The following is a 16,480-nucleotide window of genomic DNA, read 5'->3' as shown; positions in this document are numbered from 1 at the left end:
AAAAGTTTTGTGGCTTTCCAAAAAATACAAAAAGTGAAAGAACAAATCGTAATTCGAGAAAGAAAGATACAAACGAGCCCATTAGAATCCTTAGGATGATCCCACCAAAGTGTGAAAACAACGTATTTGCAAAAACAGATATAATGTCTGATGAGATAGCAGCAATCAGTGATTTGTATAATGTTACTTATAATCCGTCTTGATTGCAAACATTTTTTTTTTATTCATATGACCGCTTTCGGTTCATTCAGAACCATCTTCAGATCTGATATTTCAGTTACAGGAGTAACCAGTCCAAATCCAGCAACTTTCACATGTTGCGTCGCATCATGGTGCGTCGCATCCTCTGACTGAAATATCAGATCTGAAGATAGTTCTGAATGAACCGAAACCGGTCATATGAATAAAAAAAATTTTTCAATCAAGACGGATTATAAGTAACATAAAACAACGTGTGTTACCGAATATACTTGGCATACAGCACTTGTCATTTGTTGGAGAAAAGACAGGTGGCAGAACGGGTTTACTGACCGCTGACGAAGCTGTAGCGGGCGACGAGGCTGAGGGTAGTGTCGGGCCGCTTGCCGTGGAACTCGATGCGCATGCGCGGTCCGCTGGCCATCAGCTGCTGCTGCTCGCTTCCGGCAGCGCAGCCGCTCCAGAGCTGCTCCACCCGGCCGTCCGTCCACACGTACACCGACGCCGTCTCTGCAGAGTCACACCTGTTCAAAGGAACCACAAAAGCCATGTACGTCACTGAAAATACTTGAATGCGAGTCTCTAATCTTTTTACCATCTCGTTTGCTCCCAGTTACTTCGACTCACCAAGCAGTGTCATTATTTTGTCATAATTATTATAACTTTGTGATTCACAGATGACCGTGACTGAAAGGGGGAGGGGGTTGGGGGAAGGTGTTTCCACCTGGTACCCAACATCCTGTATGCTCAAGCAATGAGACGTCGGGGACACCCTCTGAATGAGACAAATATTTATTTACAGTGTTTATCATTGACATCTTCGTCAGTAGTGTGGAAGGTATTAGTGGTGTTGGAATTAGGAGATGCAGAATGTGTGTGTATGTATGTGTGTGTGTGTGTGTGTGTGTGTGTGTGTGTGTGTGAGAGAGAGAGAGAGAGAGAGAGAGAGAGAGAGAGAGAGAGAGAGAGAGAGAGAGAGCCGGCCGTTGTAGCCGAGCGGTTCTAGGCGCTTCAGACTGGAACCACGTAACCGGTACGGTCGCAGGTTCTAATCCTGCCTCGGGCATAGATGTGTGTGATGTCCTTAGGCTTGTTAGGTTTAATTCATTCTAAGTCTAGGGGACTGATGACCTCAGATGTTAAGTTCCATAGTCCTTAGAGCCATTTGATTGTGTTCGTAACTTGAGAGCCGTATTAAATACTGTGCACTCCGACACGCTGATTTTGAGAGAAGACACTTTATGTTGTCATACATTATCTTTATTTGTATATGCTTGGGTACACAATCAGAACTCTCACGTAGCATTTCGCGTAACAGTCTGTGGGTAATATCAATAATTCTGCTAATCAGACGAATACAGAAAAGTTAAGAATACGTTTGTCACAAAGGCAACAGAGTAAATATATTACGAAAACTGAATTATATAATCCAGAAAATTATCTTGTGGAATAATAGGTAATTATGTTAGATGTGTTTCACATACATCTACAGACTACAAATTTAATGCAGTTTCCTACGTTTAATTTAATCGACTTGATCGCACATAAATACTTTGTTTCATATTCGTTCTCTGTGAACATGTACATGAAATAGGGGGTCACATTATAATATAATACGAGGGTTGGAACTTTAATAGAGGCAACTATTTATTTACAGTTCGTAGGAAATAGATACATGTTTCAAAGTTTTATTGACCTTCCAAGTAGTCACCGGCATTGTGTAAAATCGTTGCCAGCGATTTGAAAGTCGTAGGATATCCTTAGCAGTGCCAATTGTGTTGACAGTTCGAGCGGCGTGGTCTATTGCCCGACGAATTTGTAGCAGTTCTGAAGCGAATGCCGTGAAGTGTTTCCTTCAGTTTAGGAATCGAGTTCATCTCACGAGGGCTTAAGTCAGGGGAGTGCAGTAATTGGTATAGCACTTAATAGCCCCATCAGTCAAGCAAATCGGTAAGAGCTTGCACTGTACGTGTTTCATCATTGTCCTGAAAAATGATCGTCAGGTCCTGCAGAAAGTGTCGTCAAATCTGTCTCTAAGCTGGTCGTACGTTGTGTTCCAAAACTGAACAGCGTAGAGAGAGAAGTGATGACACTTTCTGCAGGACCTGACAATCATTTTGCAGAACAATGCTCAAGCACGTACAGTACAAGCTGTTACTGATTTGTTTGACTGATGCGGCTGCTAAGTTCTATACCACCTACTGCACTCCCCTTACTTAATCCCTCGTGAGTTGAACTCTATTTCTAAACTGAAGGAAACACCTCACGGCATTCGCTTCAGAACTGCTATAAATTGGTCGAGAAATAGACCACGCGCTCGAACCGTCAACACAACTGACTTGCTAAGTGTATCCTACGTCTTCCACATCGCTGGCAACGGTTTATACACAATACAAGTGACTACTTTGAAGGACAGTAAAACTTTGAAACACGTATCTATTTTGTAAAAGCTTGAAACGTCGCCTTGAAAAAATTGTGCTTAAACTGACACACAATATTTTTAGCCCAACGCAATCTGACTTTCAAAAATCCCTACAAAAAACGGCCCTGACTAACATTAACCTATACGTTTCACAAATCGCTTACCTCACAAAAATCTTGGTTACTCGAACTACTGCAGTACAGCTAGCGCCACTACTGTCAGCTAAATAAAAGATTCAAACTACGGAAGGCACTAATTACTGTTAGGGATAGTTAGCAAATGAAAGATATAAATAGAGAACAAAAACTGTATTTACCTTAATATCATCAAAAGTCATAATATACACTCCTGGAAATGGAAAAAAGAACACATTGACACCGGTGTGTCAGACCCACCATACTTCCTCCGGACACTGCGAGACGGCTGTACAAGCAATGATCACACGCACGGCACAGCGGACACACCAGGAACCGCGGTGTTGGCCGTCGAATGGCGCTAGCTGCGCAGCATTTGTGCACCGCCGCCGTCAGTGTCAGCCAGTTTGCCGTGGCATACGGAGCTCCATCGCAGTCTTTAACACTGGTAGCATGCCGCGACAGCGTGGACGTGAACCGTATGTGCAGTTGACGAACTTTGAGAGAGGGCGTATAGTGGGTATGCGGGAGGCCGGGTGGACGTACCGCCGAATTGCTCAACACGTGGGGCGTGAGGTCTCCACAGTACATCAATGTTGTCGCCAGTGGTCGGCGGAAGGTGCACGTGCCCGTCGACCTGGGACCGGACCGCAGCGATGCACGGATGCACGCCAAAACCGTAGGATCCTACGCAGTGCCGTAGGGGACCGCACCGCCACTTCCCAGCAAATTAGGGACACTGTTGCTTCTGGGTATCGGCGAGGACCATTCACAACCGTCTCCATGAAGCTGGGCTACGGTCCCGCACACCGTTAGGCTGTCTTCCGCTCACGCCCCAACATCGTGCAGCCCGCCTCCAGTGGTGTCGCGACAGGCGTGAATGGAGGGACGAATGGAGACGTGTCGTCTTCAGCGATGAGTGTCGCTTCTGCCTTGGTGCCAATGATGGTCGTATGCGTGTTTGGCGCCGTGCAGGTGAGCGCCACAATCAGGACTGCTTACGACCGAGGCACACAGGGCCAACACCCGGCATCATGGTGTGGGGAGCGATCTCCTACACTGGCCGTACACCTCTGGTGATCGTCGAGGGGACACTGGATAGTGCACGGTACATCCAAACCGTCATCGAACCCATCGTTCTACCGGCAAGGGAACTTACTGTTCCAACAGGACAATGCACGTCCGCATGTATCCCGTGCCACCCAACGTGCTCTAGAAGGTGTAAGTCAACTACCCTGGCCAGCAAGATCTCCGGATCTGTCCCCCATTGAGCATGTTTGGGACTGAATGAAGCGTCGTCTCACGCGGTCTGCACGTCCAGCACGAACGCTGGTCCAACTGAGGCGCCAGGTGGAAATGGTATGGCAAGCCGTTCCACAGGACTACATCCAGCATCTCTACGATCGTCTCCATGGGAGAATAGCAGCACTGTACTAGTGCCGACATTGTGCATGCTCTGTTGCCTGTGTCTATGTGCCTGTGGTTCTGTCAGTGTGATCATGTGATGTATCTGACCCCAGGAATGTGTCAATAAAGTTTCCCCTTCCTGGGACAATGAATTCATGGTGTTCTTATTTCAATTTCCAGGAGTGTATAAAGCAGTTCATGACATCCAGTCTTACAAATTTCAAAACTCTGCCATTTCTCTCCCCACGTCCACCACTGCTGACGGCTCACCTCCGACTGCGCAACGCTACGCGCCGCTAACAGCCAACTGCCCAACACTACAATGGCGAGTATTACAACAATGCCAACCAGCCACAGACTCCACACAGCACAGCCAGTGATCTTCATACAGAGCGCTACGTAGCGTTACCAATAAAAAAGCTAAACGGCCTACTTACAAGCTGTAAATAAGTAGTTGCCACTATTAAAGTTCGAACTCTCGTATCCGGCCGAGGTGGCCGAGTGGTTCTAGGCGCTACAGTCTGAAACCTCGCAACCGCTACGGTCGCAGGTCCGAATCCTGCCTCGGGCATGGATGTGTGTGATGTCCTTAGGTTTAAGTAGTTCTAAGTTCTAGGGGACTGATGACCTTAGAAGTTAAGTCCCATAGTGCTCAGAGCCATTTGAACCAACTCTCGTATATAGTAGTTTTCGGAACGCGATAAACTGAAAGTTCACACCGACTCGCGCTTTGGTTGCAGCTCTTATGACGACTTTTTGGTGGTCTCTGGACGGGTTGCTCGGTATTCTCCCGCTGCACCGTCCTAGTATTAGGTTAACGGGTACTGCTAGCTCTCACGCGTCACCCGCCTCACCCTTGCGACACTAACCTAGCTTTCTCATTCGTTTCGCAGACGTAGTGTTATTCATGGTAACCATGCTCATCGTAAAGTGGTGGTTTCAGATTTTTAAGGTTCTTCAGCCTCTGCCCCATTTTGTGCAAGCCCTTTCTCGTTACTTCTGCTGTATCTTCTTTTTATATTTGGATTTCAGCGAAGGATTTCTCTTGTCTTGGAAATTTTCTGTTATAAACTTGATCTGTACTTACCAATTTTACGAAGTTCAGCTCGTTCAATAGGACCGTATAACAATCACACGTCCTCTCGTTGCATTTCTGAGGGGATACATAACTCCGACAGTGCGCAAATCGATTCCGGACACTTCATGACGCAAGCAATCTATATCCCATTATTGGAACATCTAAGACAAAAGGGTCTGTAGTACTGACGTTATTATGAAAAGAGCGACATTTGTCACCGCACTACGCTTATCAGACACAGTATAGCATCCGGTCTGATGTTTCAGGATGTGCACCTGGGCCTCAGCCTTAGTCAATTACATATTCACGTTCACAGTTTTTTTTAGAACCTGTTACAGACGGCTCACCGTTCCTATCGAGAGTGCCCTGTGGTCGACTTTCAACTCTTAAATATTCATTTCTCTTAAAAAGAAACTGTCGTAAAGATCATATACTCCTGAAAGGTTTGTGATTGTACCCGGCCGTCGGTTGCTGCCTGAAACTAATTAAGACCATTCCTCATTGATTAGTTCGACTGTCTGGGTCGACGATTGGGTCCATGTGGGGTCAGTATAGTCTCGACGACATGTGTCACCTGTTTCTTAGGAGAAACTGCCCACATTAGTCGAAATAGTGTCCGTCCCCGGTAGCTGAGTGATCAGTGCGAGAGAATGTCGATCCTAAGGGCCCAGGTTCGATTCCCGGCTGGGTCGGAGATTTTCTCCGCTCAGGGACTGGATGCTGTGTTGTCCTAATCATTATCATTTCATCCCCCTCGACGTGCAAATCACCGAAGTGGCATAAATCGAAATACTTGCACCCGGCGAACGGTCTACCCGATGGGAGGCCCTAGTCACGCGTCATTACATACTATCGAAATAGTAGTCAATGAGTTTTGTTATATCAGCATCAGCACCTCATGCACACACAACAAAAACCACCAAGCAGCCAGCCATCAGAGCGCACTACGTGATAAGAATATTTCTGTCGAGTTGAAGACACCCAGAGATTGCTTGTTCTGAAAATAATTTTTTGCTTCGAACAGCCACTCAGATCTGAAAACCAAATTACAGGTTTCGACCATCATCACACATCCTCGTATGATGAGAGAGATGCCGTGGTTCTCTGCCACCAATGTGAAAACCACGTTGTGATTGGGGCTGACAACCAACAGAATGGAGAAAATAAAAGTGGCCCAGACGAGTGGAAACGATTGGACGTGACTGTATGCATCCACGTCAAGTGACCTACAGCTATTTCCAACAGGATGAATCAGGTGTCCATACAGCCGGCCGAACCTTGGAGCACATTAACACAGTCTTCACGCCTGACAGAGTTGCTAGCAGAGGTCGGTCTTGTCACGCCATTAGCTGGCCGCACAGGCCACCTGATCTGCCAGTGTGCGATTACTTTATGTGAGGAACCTTGAAGTCTAAGGTGTATCGCAACAACCCTCATAGTCTTCAAGAGCTGAAGCAGAACATTTCTGATCAGGCTGCAGCAGTTCAAGCAGGCAACTTCGATCCGCTTTCAGCAATTTGCTGACCAGGGCCCAAAAGGGCCATTAGATGAATGGTGGTCACTTTCAACATCTGTTTTCCTCTGCTGTGTTTCCTTGTAAACTGGAACTCTGCTCGCTTCCCGCGCCCGGGTTCCCGGGTTCGATTCCCAGCGGTGTCAGGGATTTTCTCTGACTCGTGATGGCTGGGTGTTGTGTGATGTCCTTAGGTTAGTTAGGTTTAAGTAGTTCTAAGTTCTAGGGGACTGATGACCTAAGATGTTAAGTCCCATAGTGCTCAGAGTTTTTTTTTTTTTTTTAACTCTGTTCCCCAGGCCAGATTTGTTTGACCCACCCTGTACACTTTCATTTTGAAATTGATGTGATTATGCCAAACCATAAATTATTTGCCGAGGCTAAATTGTATGAATGTTTCAATACTTTGGATCGAAGAGTGTGAGTTTGATCCTACATCCGGAATTGGAAAGATACATTTTGACCATGCATCGATTCCAGAGCTCCAAATTGACTAAGGACAGCGACTGTTGTCTCATTGTCAGACGGTTATGGAGAAAAATTTTTTGAACACCGAAAGCCTGGAAAGATTTGTCTTCATTCTTAATGAGTTCCAGAGAACAGGTTGGCATGAGGAAAATGAATAGAACTGCTTGTGCCATGGTTTGCTGCACGTGAGTAGTTAACTAATCTCCTGAAAAGTGGATTACTGCGGTGACACTGGCGTCAGCGGTGCGTGGACTCCAGGGTAAACATATTGTCGGATTGCCTCATGGAAAAACTATGTTTTCGTAATTATTAAGCGTTGTAGCTATGATTTACTTGAATAACCTTTCAAGCTGTGGCCATTCGTTGATGGTGACTGTAACATTACACATATTATCCCTAACTGTGCCTGAGCAGTCGATTTCGAAAGGCGTCGGCCATTTTTCGGTGGTTCGCTGCAGAGAGTCTCCATCATTCGGATCTATCCATGTTTCAAATCGATTAGTCTCTGCAATCACACATCTCCCCCAGGAATGGAGACTATTTTGTCCCTAGTATGGTGACTTCTGTTCGTGGCCTGCGATTGGCATCATACTTCCCTTCTTGGGCGAGTTTGAATGTAACGGCCTCCGTCTCATTTCCTATTCGAAGAACGCATCATTGTGCAAATTCTTCCCTACACGCAACCGAACGCAATGTGTCACAAAATGTGTGCCGTACCGCTCCTATGCTACGTCGCCCACTGAAGTTATTTTAAATTTTTATAAAGACGTTACACTGCTGCAATAGGACAAGTTTTTTATAGTACACCCTATTGTTTCTATGAAGATCAGGCATTTCATAGTAGTTTGTATAACACAGAGCCCAAACACTTTAAGAGCAAAGGAATACAAAGTAGGTGATTTCTCATAAATATCGGCCTACTAAAGGTTCCTTTCATAAGTTCAAGAAGTACTTACAGAAGTTTTAATAATTGGAACGTGATCAAAAGAACTTGGCAGCAAGTTGAGGAGAGATTTTGGGTGAATTATATCTTTTAGAAAGAATGTTAAAAGGCAAGTTAACAGAAGTAGCAACAGATAGACTCCATACTAATTAAGGTTCACCATGAGGAGACAAAGTGGTTTCGAATAGTATGAGACATATCTTTTCCTCAAAAGTCTGCGGATGAAAGCCCAGGTCGTCTTTTGAATTGCGTGGTGATGTCAGAAGCAATAAACACATGATAGAGATTTCAGGTACAGTCACCCCCTTCCATTGGCAGTATTGCAAGATATCAAGCCAGTACATAGGAATTTAGTGGATGCCAAAATGTATGAATATTTAGATGGGTATACACAATAACTCAACCGATATTTCAGTGTATTTCAATTGTGTCTGCTTTGGTCAAGGAACTTGCTTCTAGTGTCGTTGAGGCAGGTATGTGTTACAATTAAGGATCCAGTGCAGGAATTTATTTTTTAGTAAAATTGACAGTATTTTCCTCCTGGGCTGCTTTTAGGAGTATTTATTGATAGTCACTGCCACGGTCTATTAGCCCACGGGGATAGCGTTCTCTTAAAAGGCACTATAATACACTGAAGAACCTTGCAATAAGCTGTCACTTGAGAACGCAACTCCAAGACTTCGAAGGAAACACTTGTGCTACGGATTCATGACAGAAAGATATGGTCTCCGTATGCCAATAAGGATTATTTTTGAGGTGTGCATATGGGGCCTGAAGATTGCATAGAATTGCCGAAACTGGTAGCGAAGAGAAAATATCATGTAAATTGCACGGCTGTTTGGCGGGATTTTATTGTTAAATATTTGACCAGCTGCTGTCCCATGTCAACAATGGATCAATAGAGACACAGAAGACATTTGGAATATCAGTTTACTTCGTACACATTACACCATCGGCAGGTGTGAAATGATTATAGCTGCTATTCTCTGTGACAGGTGGAACGGCCACCCGATTAGATTAGGGTCGTTCGTGTTTTGTGCTCTTAGCAAGCCTACTACTAAATGCAAAGGCAATAAACAGCGTCAGATGTTAACGTACGCCAGCCGCGGTGGTCTCGCGGTTCTAGGCGCGCAGTCCAGAACCGTGCGACTGCTACGGTCGCAGGTTCGAATCCTGCCTCGGGCATGGATGTGTGTGATGTCCTTAGGTTAGTTAGGTTTAAGGAGTTCTAAGTTCTAGGGGACTAATGACCACAGCAGTTGAGTCCCATAGTGCTCAGAGCCATTTGAACCATTGTTAACGTACTATGGAGGACACAGAGATGCCGCGTACTCATGTGAAGCAGCGTTGTGTGCCTCCGCCTGGGCTGCTGGCCGAAACGTACAATATTCACATTTGTCGGGCATTTGGACGTCACAGTGGCCCCCTTTTGACGGCAGGTGAGCTTGAGGGTAAGCATACTCGCCATAAAGATTCTGGTCGACCACGTGCGACCACACCAACGAAGGACTGCCGTACCAAGCTTGTCTAACTACTTCCCATCTGCGTATATGATCCTAGAACGACTCCTTGCCACATTCTGTTCCACCGCTCGCCATTTGTCAGGGTTTAATAGCAGCTGGACTAGAAAATTATCGTCTCATGCGTAGGCTGTTGTTTACTGCAAAATCCGAACGGCTACTTTAAGTGCTGTCGTGACGGGAAGCGGGGACTACTGATGAATGGTGTCGACTTGTGTTCAACAACGAGTCGCACTTCTGCAGTACTACGGATGACAGTCGTCAACGAGTATGGTGCCGGCCTGGGCAGAGGTCCCAGTTGTCCGTTGTCTTGGAAAGCCACATTGTTGTTGGGAACCGTGGCATACGACTTTGGATCACGGCTGGTTGTGATTGAGGGAACTCTGGCAGCACCATGGTACATTACGAACGTTCTATATCCTCATTAGTTTTCTCTCACGTTACTATTACGTGGAGGCAGTTTTCGACAGGACAATGTTCTTCCACACACTGTACGTGTCGCTACGAGCTGCGTACGTGATGATGGGGCACTCCCATGGACAGGAAGATAATCTTATCTGTCCTCGATAGTACATGTCTCGCACCAGCTCGGACCTCAATTGTACCTAGGACCAGATACAATTTTAAGTCAGCTTGCCTGAAGCGAGGATACAACGCTTTTAAAATAGGCTTCGAAATCGAATCAGTGGATATATCCAGGCCACAAACATTAGTGAACTGATACCACCTAGATTTTTGGCGCTGCAGTCGGTGAAATGTCATTTTTACTCTCATCCAGAGAAGTTTAATTCTGTTTCTTCCTTTCTTTCTGCATACTTCTCTTTTTTGTCAGGGTGTATGATTTGTAGAAAGAGGAGATTTCACTAATAATTCGAAGAAAGGGAGGTAATGAACTGCGTGGTTCCAGAAGCCTTTTCAAGACAAACTTCTGTGATGTTCATATGCAGACTGAAGTGACGACTGAAATGTGTAGCATGACCAAGATTTAAATCCGGGTGTGTGCTCACTAGCCAGATGTGCTAACTACTACGCCACCTTGGCACAGTTGGTTTGCACAACTGCACGGACTATCCTGGCACATCTCACTGCTCAACCTAAATTCCCAGTCACACGTAAGCCCAGTGGGAACTCCAACCTAAAGTCGAACAGCATTGCAGAGGCTATCCAACTGTATTGGAATAACACCTCAGCATCGAACGAAACGGGCCTAGGTGTTTTTATGAAATCAAACTATATGGTTCTAGAGACCTTTTCAAATCTCGAACGTCTCGTATACATGCAGCTTGAAACGACACGCGAAAATTTATACTATTGGCGGGCTCCACAACCACGTCTCCAGCTGAGTTGCTACTGCAATACAGTTGGAGAGCCTCTGCATTGCTGTTCGAGTTCAGGGAGAATAGCAAGTGGGCTGTGGCGTGAATGGGAATTTGGATTGAGAATGGAGTTGTTCAGTTGTACAAGCCACTGTGAGAGGATGACGTAGTGGTTAACGCACCTGTCCCGTGAGCGGGAGACTGACGTTCAAATTTTCTTTTGTAGATTCAGTCTGCATACATACGTCAGAGATAATACTGCTGGAGAATTTTAATGGGAGTTAAGCTTCAGCTAAATATCATTCTCTAAATGCATTTTCTAAGAGAAATTGCTATTGGAAGCCGGTGAACCTTAGTGTCTGCGTGACTTTATTAAAACAACGCCTACGTAAATATGAGCAACAGCCTAGCTGTATTATTTTCAGAGTTCTTGTTCAAGGAAATGCTTTTGTAAGCTCCTTGTCGTACGCGTTAAAAGTTTCTTCACTAGAGAGCTAAAACTATGACATCTAGTGGCTAATGAAGATAACCTTTATCATGGTTACGATCTGTGGTCTGTGGAACACGCTACTGATAGTGTTTCACGAGATTTCGCACTCACTTTATGTCGCCCCCCCCTACAGATGTTTCACGTCAAGTCTTATATGAGGAGAGCGCGACCGCCGCGGGCTCAGGGCTCACCGCGCGCGCTCCGCCGGCGACTGCACGCCGCCGAGCAGCAGCCGCACCCGCTGCCTGCCGCGCGCCTCGAAGTCGAAGCGGCAGCGCGCGTGCGCGGCGCGGTCCGCCGGCGCCCCCACCGCGCCGCTCCTGGCGCCGTCGCTGCTGATGGTCGCGCCGCACTGCGCCGTCACTGGCTCAGCGGCGTCTGTCAACACCCGGCGGGTCCCAGCGCGTTCAGTATGAGCCGCGCTAAATGACGTATATATGCACGAATACCTCTTGACTTTTAGCATGCAAAGTGGAGAAATCTACCTGTTTATAAGGACCGAAGAAGTAAAAAGACATTTAATCGAAAAAAATTCAAATAATCACAGTTCTGGAATGCACCGCTGTTGAGTTGCGGCCACAAAACGAGGGCCAATCTTTTCTATCGCAATTGCTTGCGCCATTGTCCCGCCTTGTGCGCTGGGTTGGCGTGGTTAAATCGGATTTGATATGGTTAATTTGAAGGGGTGGCCGGTTGTCCTTCCTGCCGCCACCCCGCACCCCTCGGGACGGAATCAGAGTACCCCATCTGTCTGCGTCGAGTGTAAATCATGGAAACGCGCGGATGTGTTTGAAATGTCTGTGAGTCGTGTAACTGAGGCGGGACGTGGGGACCAGCCCTGTATTCACCTAGAGGGATGTGGAAAACCGAATAAAAACCGCATCCAGGCTGGCCGGCACACCGGCCCTCGTCGTTAATCCAGTTGGCGGATTCGATCGGTGGCCAGTGCGTCGACCCGAGTACAGGAAGCAGCGCGTTAGTGCTCTCGGATAACCTGGCGGGTCAAAACGAGAGCCAATCGGTCCGCACCCAAATATATGTGTTTAAAATAACGTGCAAAATGCCGCAGTTACCAATTAAATCAGCTGAAGATAATGGTTTCTGCTGAAGAATCAAAGCTAGGCAAACTTTATAGAAGTTTGAAAATTCACGTCACCAACTTCTAGGGCTTGTGGAAGGGAGTGAGTGCCTAATATTTGTAATAGGAACTTATGTCCGGAAACGGACCGTTTCCGTTCTATGACGGCTTAAATTCAAATGTTCTCCACTTCCGTTAGAGCTATTGAAATAGGCATGATGCAATACATCTATTAGGTAACAGTCTGAAAGGAAACATAACTAAACATCCATTTATCACTTAACTTTAAACATTACTTGTTTATGACATTCCACTACAAGGAAGAACACATCATACTGTGCGTACAGAAGGCAAGGTTTAAAAATTAATGCAAACATGCTTCAGTAATAATGAATGTTTTTTATGTATCCTTTGGAACTGTTACCTAATAATTGTATTTCGTCACGCCTAACTGGAAATGAGAGCTGTACTGGTACTGGAACAGTACAGCACTCGTTGCGAAGTGGGGCCGAGGCAGTTTCAAATAAGTTTTTACAGTCTTACGATAATTTATAGATTTGTAGTTTTAGCTTGACGATGTCCTCTACGGACAAACGGTATTTACTTTTATTCTGAAGAAGGCTGGGTTTCCAGACTGAAACCTAGGTAAATCCTAGATAAACGGTGCTACTGAGGCTGTTGCTTATTAAAATTAAAATTAGTATAATTTTGAGGCAAAATTTCCGATACCGGGAACGAACGAGTTGACAGTTATAAGCGAAAATCGTTCTGACAACTCTTACAGTGAAACACAGCTACTGGTGCGGTTTTTACTAATATTGTAGGGTAGGCACCTTTCAGAGGTGGCAGCATGAATCAAAAGAAGAAAAAAATGTCTACAGAACTTGGGCTCTAAAATGCTTATCTGAGGAGCTATGAGCACTTTTTCCTTTTCGCTAGTGTGAAAAAAAACTCAATTGCACAAGTTCCACAGCTCTGAAGGCATGCATTTTAGAACTCATTTTCACAGGACATTTTTCTTTTTTTCGTCTGTACTATCACATCTGGAAGATCAGCAACAACAATACCAGTACTTCTGTCCCACTGACAAAGATACCAGAACGGTTTTCGCTTATAACCTTCGACTCATCCGTTTCCAGCACAGGGACCCTTACAACAAGTTGATACATTTGTCTTCCCCCATCATCCTAGATTGTTTGTATCATCATCACGAAATCACCCTTTGTATACATAAAATTACAGACGCCGGGGCTGTAGATCAGTAACTGCGACAGTGATGGATCCACTGCTAACCACACTTGAATGCATTTGCTTAGTTGGCCAACCAATGGATATTATTTCATGCCTGTAGCTTCACAACGATGCGTTTCCGGTTAATAGGGAACTATTATCAGGTTGATTTCCTCCATCTGAGCTGTAGTGTAAGTACGGGCCACCTTGCTAGTTAAACAGTGTACGAAATTCTTAGATTTTTATGCAGAAGATCTAACTTTATAAGATGACCCAATGATTTATTTGGCTTTACTGTACGCGGAACGGGTTGGTCGGGAGAAGAAGAAGTTATAGGGACAAACTGAAACTAACGAACACCCCTTGAGTGACCGAACGCTATTTCAGTCTTTAGTAAAAGTCATTTGAAAGTGTTGTGTTAATAGCTATGACAGGAAATATATTAGCGGCTAAACACTCACAATGCCTATTAGGAGGGCTACAGAAAATGAGTGTCACGGAGGTGCATAGATCGTCATTCTTTGGGATGTATGTATTACACTTCACGAAACAGGTATGGTCAACAGCCAAGAAATGTACAAAACAGACCTTCAGCTTGTACCATGAACACCAAATGGCGCACCACAGGGTTCATAAACTTTCACCCCATCAAGATCGAAGGCCAACTATTTGGGAGTTACAAAACGTGCTTGACGTTCACCTAGGAATCCATTCTCAGACAATGCATGTAGAATCATGTAGTACAGGAGGGTGACGAGAGCTGATGGAATGTGATGGCATGTAACCGAATGCCAAACAGTCTGTCGTGAAGCTTATCGTGAAACTGGCTATATTTTAAGGCGTACCTGAAGGTAGTGCGATAATGTGTCTTATAGGCAGGAAAAAAATTCCAGAAGCCGAGTTCGTTCTGTGGTTCCAGGTGGTATGAACTGCAATGCCACACACTTTGAAGGTGGGATACTTTCCTCAACGCAGATCAGGAATCAAGCAAAAGCAAGTTATTTTGATCAGCTATTGGCTAAAAGCGGAACTCATACCGTAGTTGTAGTTACGTTACGTCCATTTTGCTATCCTTGTTTGTGCTGTAACATAAATCTTTCCAGATGCTTTTGCAAGATTACGCACGTGAGAAAAAATCGCAGGGGGCAGAGTACCTTCAGCTTTTCGCAACGCAATAAATAACTTCTCAGTCAATTTACCATCCAGATTAAAAGTCCGCATAACTGTATAGGAATGCGTTAAAGCATTGTGTCCGCATAACTGTATAGGAATGCGTTAAAGCATTGTTGTTAGCTTCATTCAGCTCTCTTGGTGCCTTTAATTTCCAAGATTCCTTTCACGTGCACTTTCTCTTCAAATCCAGATTGGTCAGAGTTAAAAACAAATGTCTAACTAAACGATGGGATAAGATTTTTTATGCCATTTACAAATCTTCGGGCCGAGTCTGCAGATTGTAGTGCATCGTCAAGATGGCGCTTTCTTTGAAATTTCATTCTCTTACGTCTTCCAAATTCGCAGCACTGTTTGGACTTATGCAACTATCCAATGCTTCCTTAGGAATAACTTTAATCTATGTCGCGTAATAGGCCACTATCATGCATACCATGTAAATTGTCTTTAAGTTTCACAGATTCATAAAAAGAGCGATAAAAATGTTAACATTTCACCTTACAAATTCATAATTTAATTCTAAAAATGTAAATAACAGTTCGAAATCTGTTCATAATTGGTGTTCTTTTTCTGTTTACCATGCTGTGGATGATGTTCCATCTACGTAATTACGTTTAGTATCGGTCCCTTGCACAACGAGTGTCCCTTACTTTGTTTTAATGATGACGTGGTTTGTGACTTCCTGCCCGACACCTGTTTCAGTACCAATTTCACTTGCTAAGCACGTAACTTCCTCACTGTACTCCTCATGTACATTGTCTGCACACTCGTGGGTACACGACACCACTCAGTTCACTGGCTCATCTTCCAGAAACGCAGATATTTCATTTTCCATTTCTTTGTAACTGTGTGAAATTCCTTGGGTACCCTTGCGACGAAATGTCAACTTCGTCAACTGTTGCTGTAGATATAATGCCACGTTTACTTTGTTTATCGCTGCCATTGCTCTGCTTTGTCTCAACACCACTAACAATGTAGCACTGTTGTGAATTACTCGACGACTAATCAGTTCAACTACGCTCCGTAGCTTCATGCTGTGCTTACCTCTGGATACCTCCAGCACCGTCCACCGCTGCCATTTGCAGTCAATATTGTGGCTACATGGTAGACGGTATGTGGGGCGTCGAATGCCGAAACATCGCTGGGTTTCTGCGACCTCGCACAAGGAGTTCCTCCTAAGAGGCTTATTGTCAAGATTTTGACAAATGTAAGACATTTGATGTTACGAACTGATCGAAACTAGCCATCAGGGAACCTTTACAGTGAATTATGAGAAAAAATACTTTTTTACGCAGGTTAATCATACTGTCTTATGGACACACTTATATTTTTGTAAAGTTTTTCTTATCAGTCTATGGTAGTTGAAACGGTTCAGCTACCGGTTTCGACTTATTGTCATGACATCATTAGATGGCCCGTTTAAAAAGAAAGAAGAAGTGGAATAGTAAAGTATTAGGAAACAGATACAAAATCAAACAACTTCTATAGGGCGCACAAGTATTAATTTATGAAT

General features: G+C 44.8%; 1 protein-coding gene across 1 annotated transcript in view; it reads right to left on the bottom strand.

Annotated features, from left to right (window-relative positions):
• Positions 1-16,480, bottom strand: part of LOC126336127 (suppressor of lurcher protein 1-like) — a 309,867-nt gene that overhangs the window by 20,281 nt on the left and 273,106 nt on the right. Inside the window, exons 9-10 of the mRNA XM_049999616.1 lie at positions 11,681-11,867; positions 532-722 (exon numbers count right to left, since the gene is read on the bottom strand). Coding sequence (XP_049855573.1) covers positions 532-722; positions 11,681-11,867 — 378 coding nt within the window. The remainder of the gene's footprint in view (positions 1-531; positions 723-11,680; positions 11,868-16,480) is intronic.

The sequence above is a fragment of the Schistocerca gregaria genome, chromosome 2 (assembly GCF_023897955.1).
Source record: "Schistocerca gregaria isolate iqSchGreg1 chromosome 2, iqSchGreg1.2, whole genome shotgun sequence".
Lineage (NCBI taxonomy): Eukaryota > Metazoa > Arthropoda > Insecta > Orthoptera > Acrididae > Schistocerca > Schistocerca gregaria.
The sequence above is the reverse complement of the archived record's forward strand: the minus strand, read 5'-3'. Positions and strand labels throughout refer to the sequence as shown.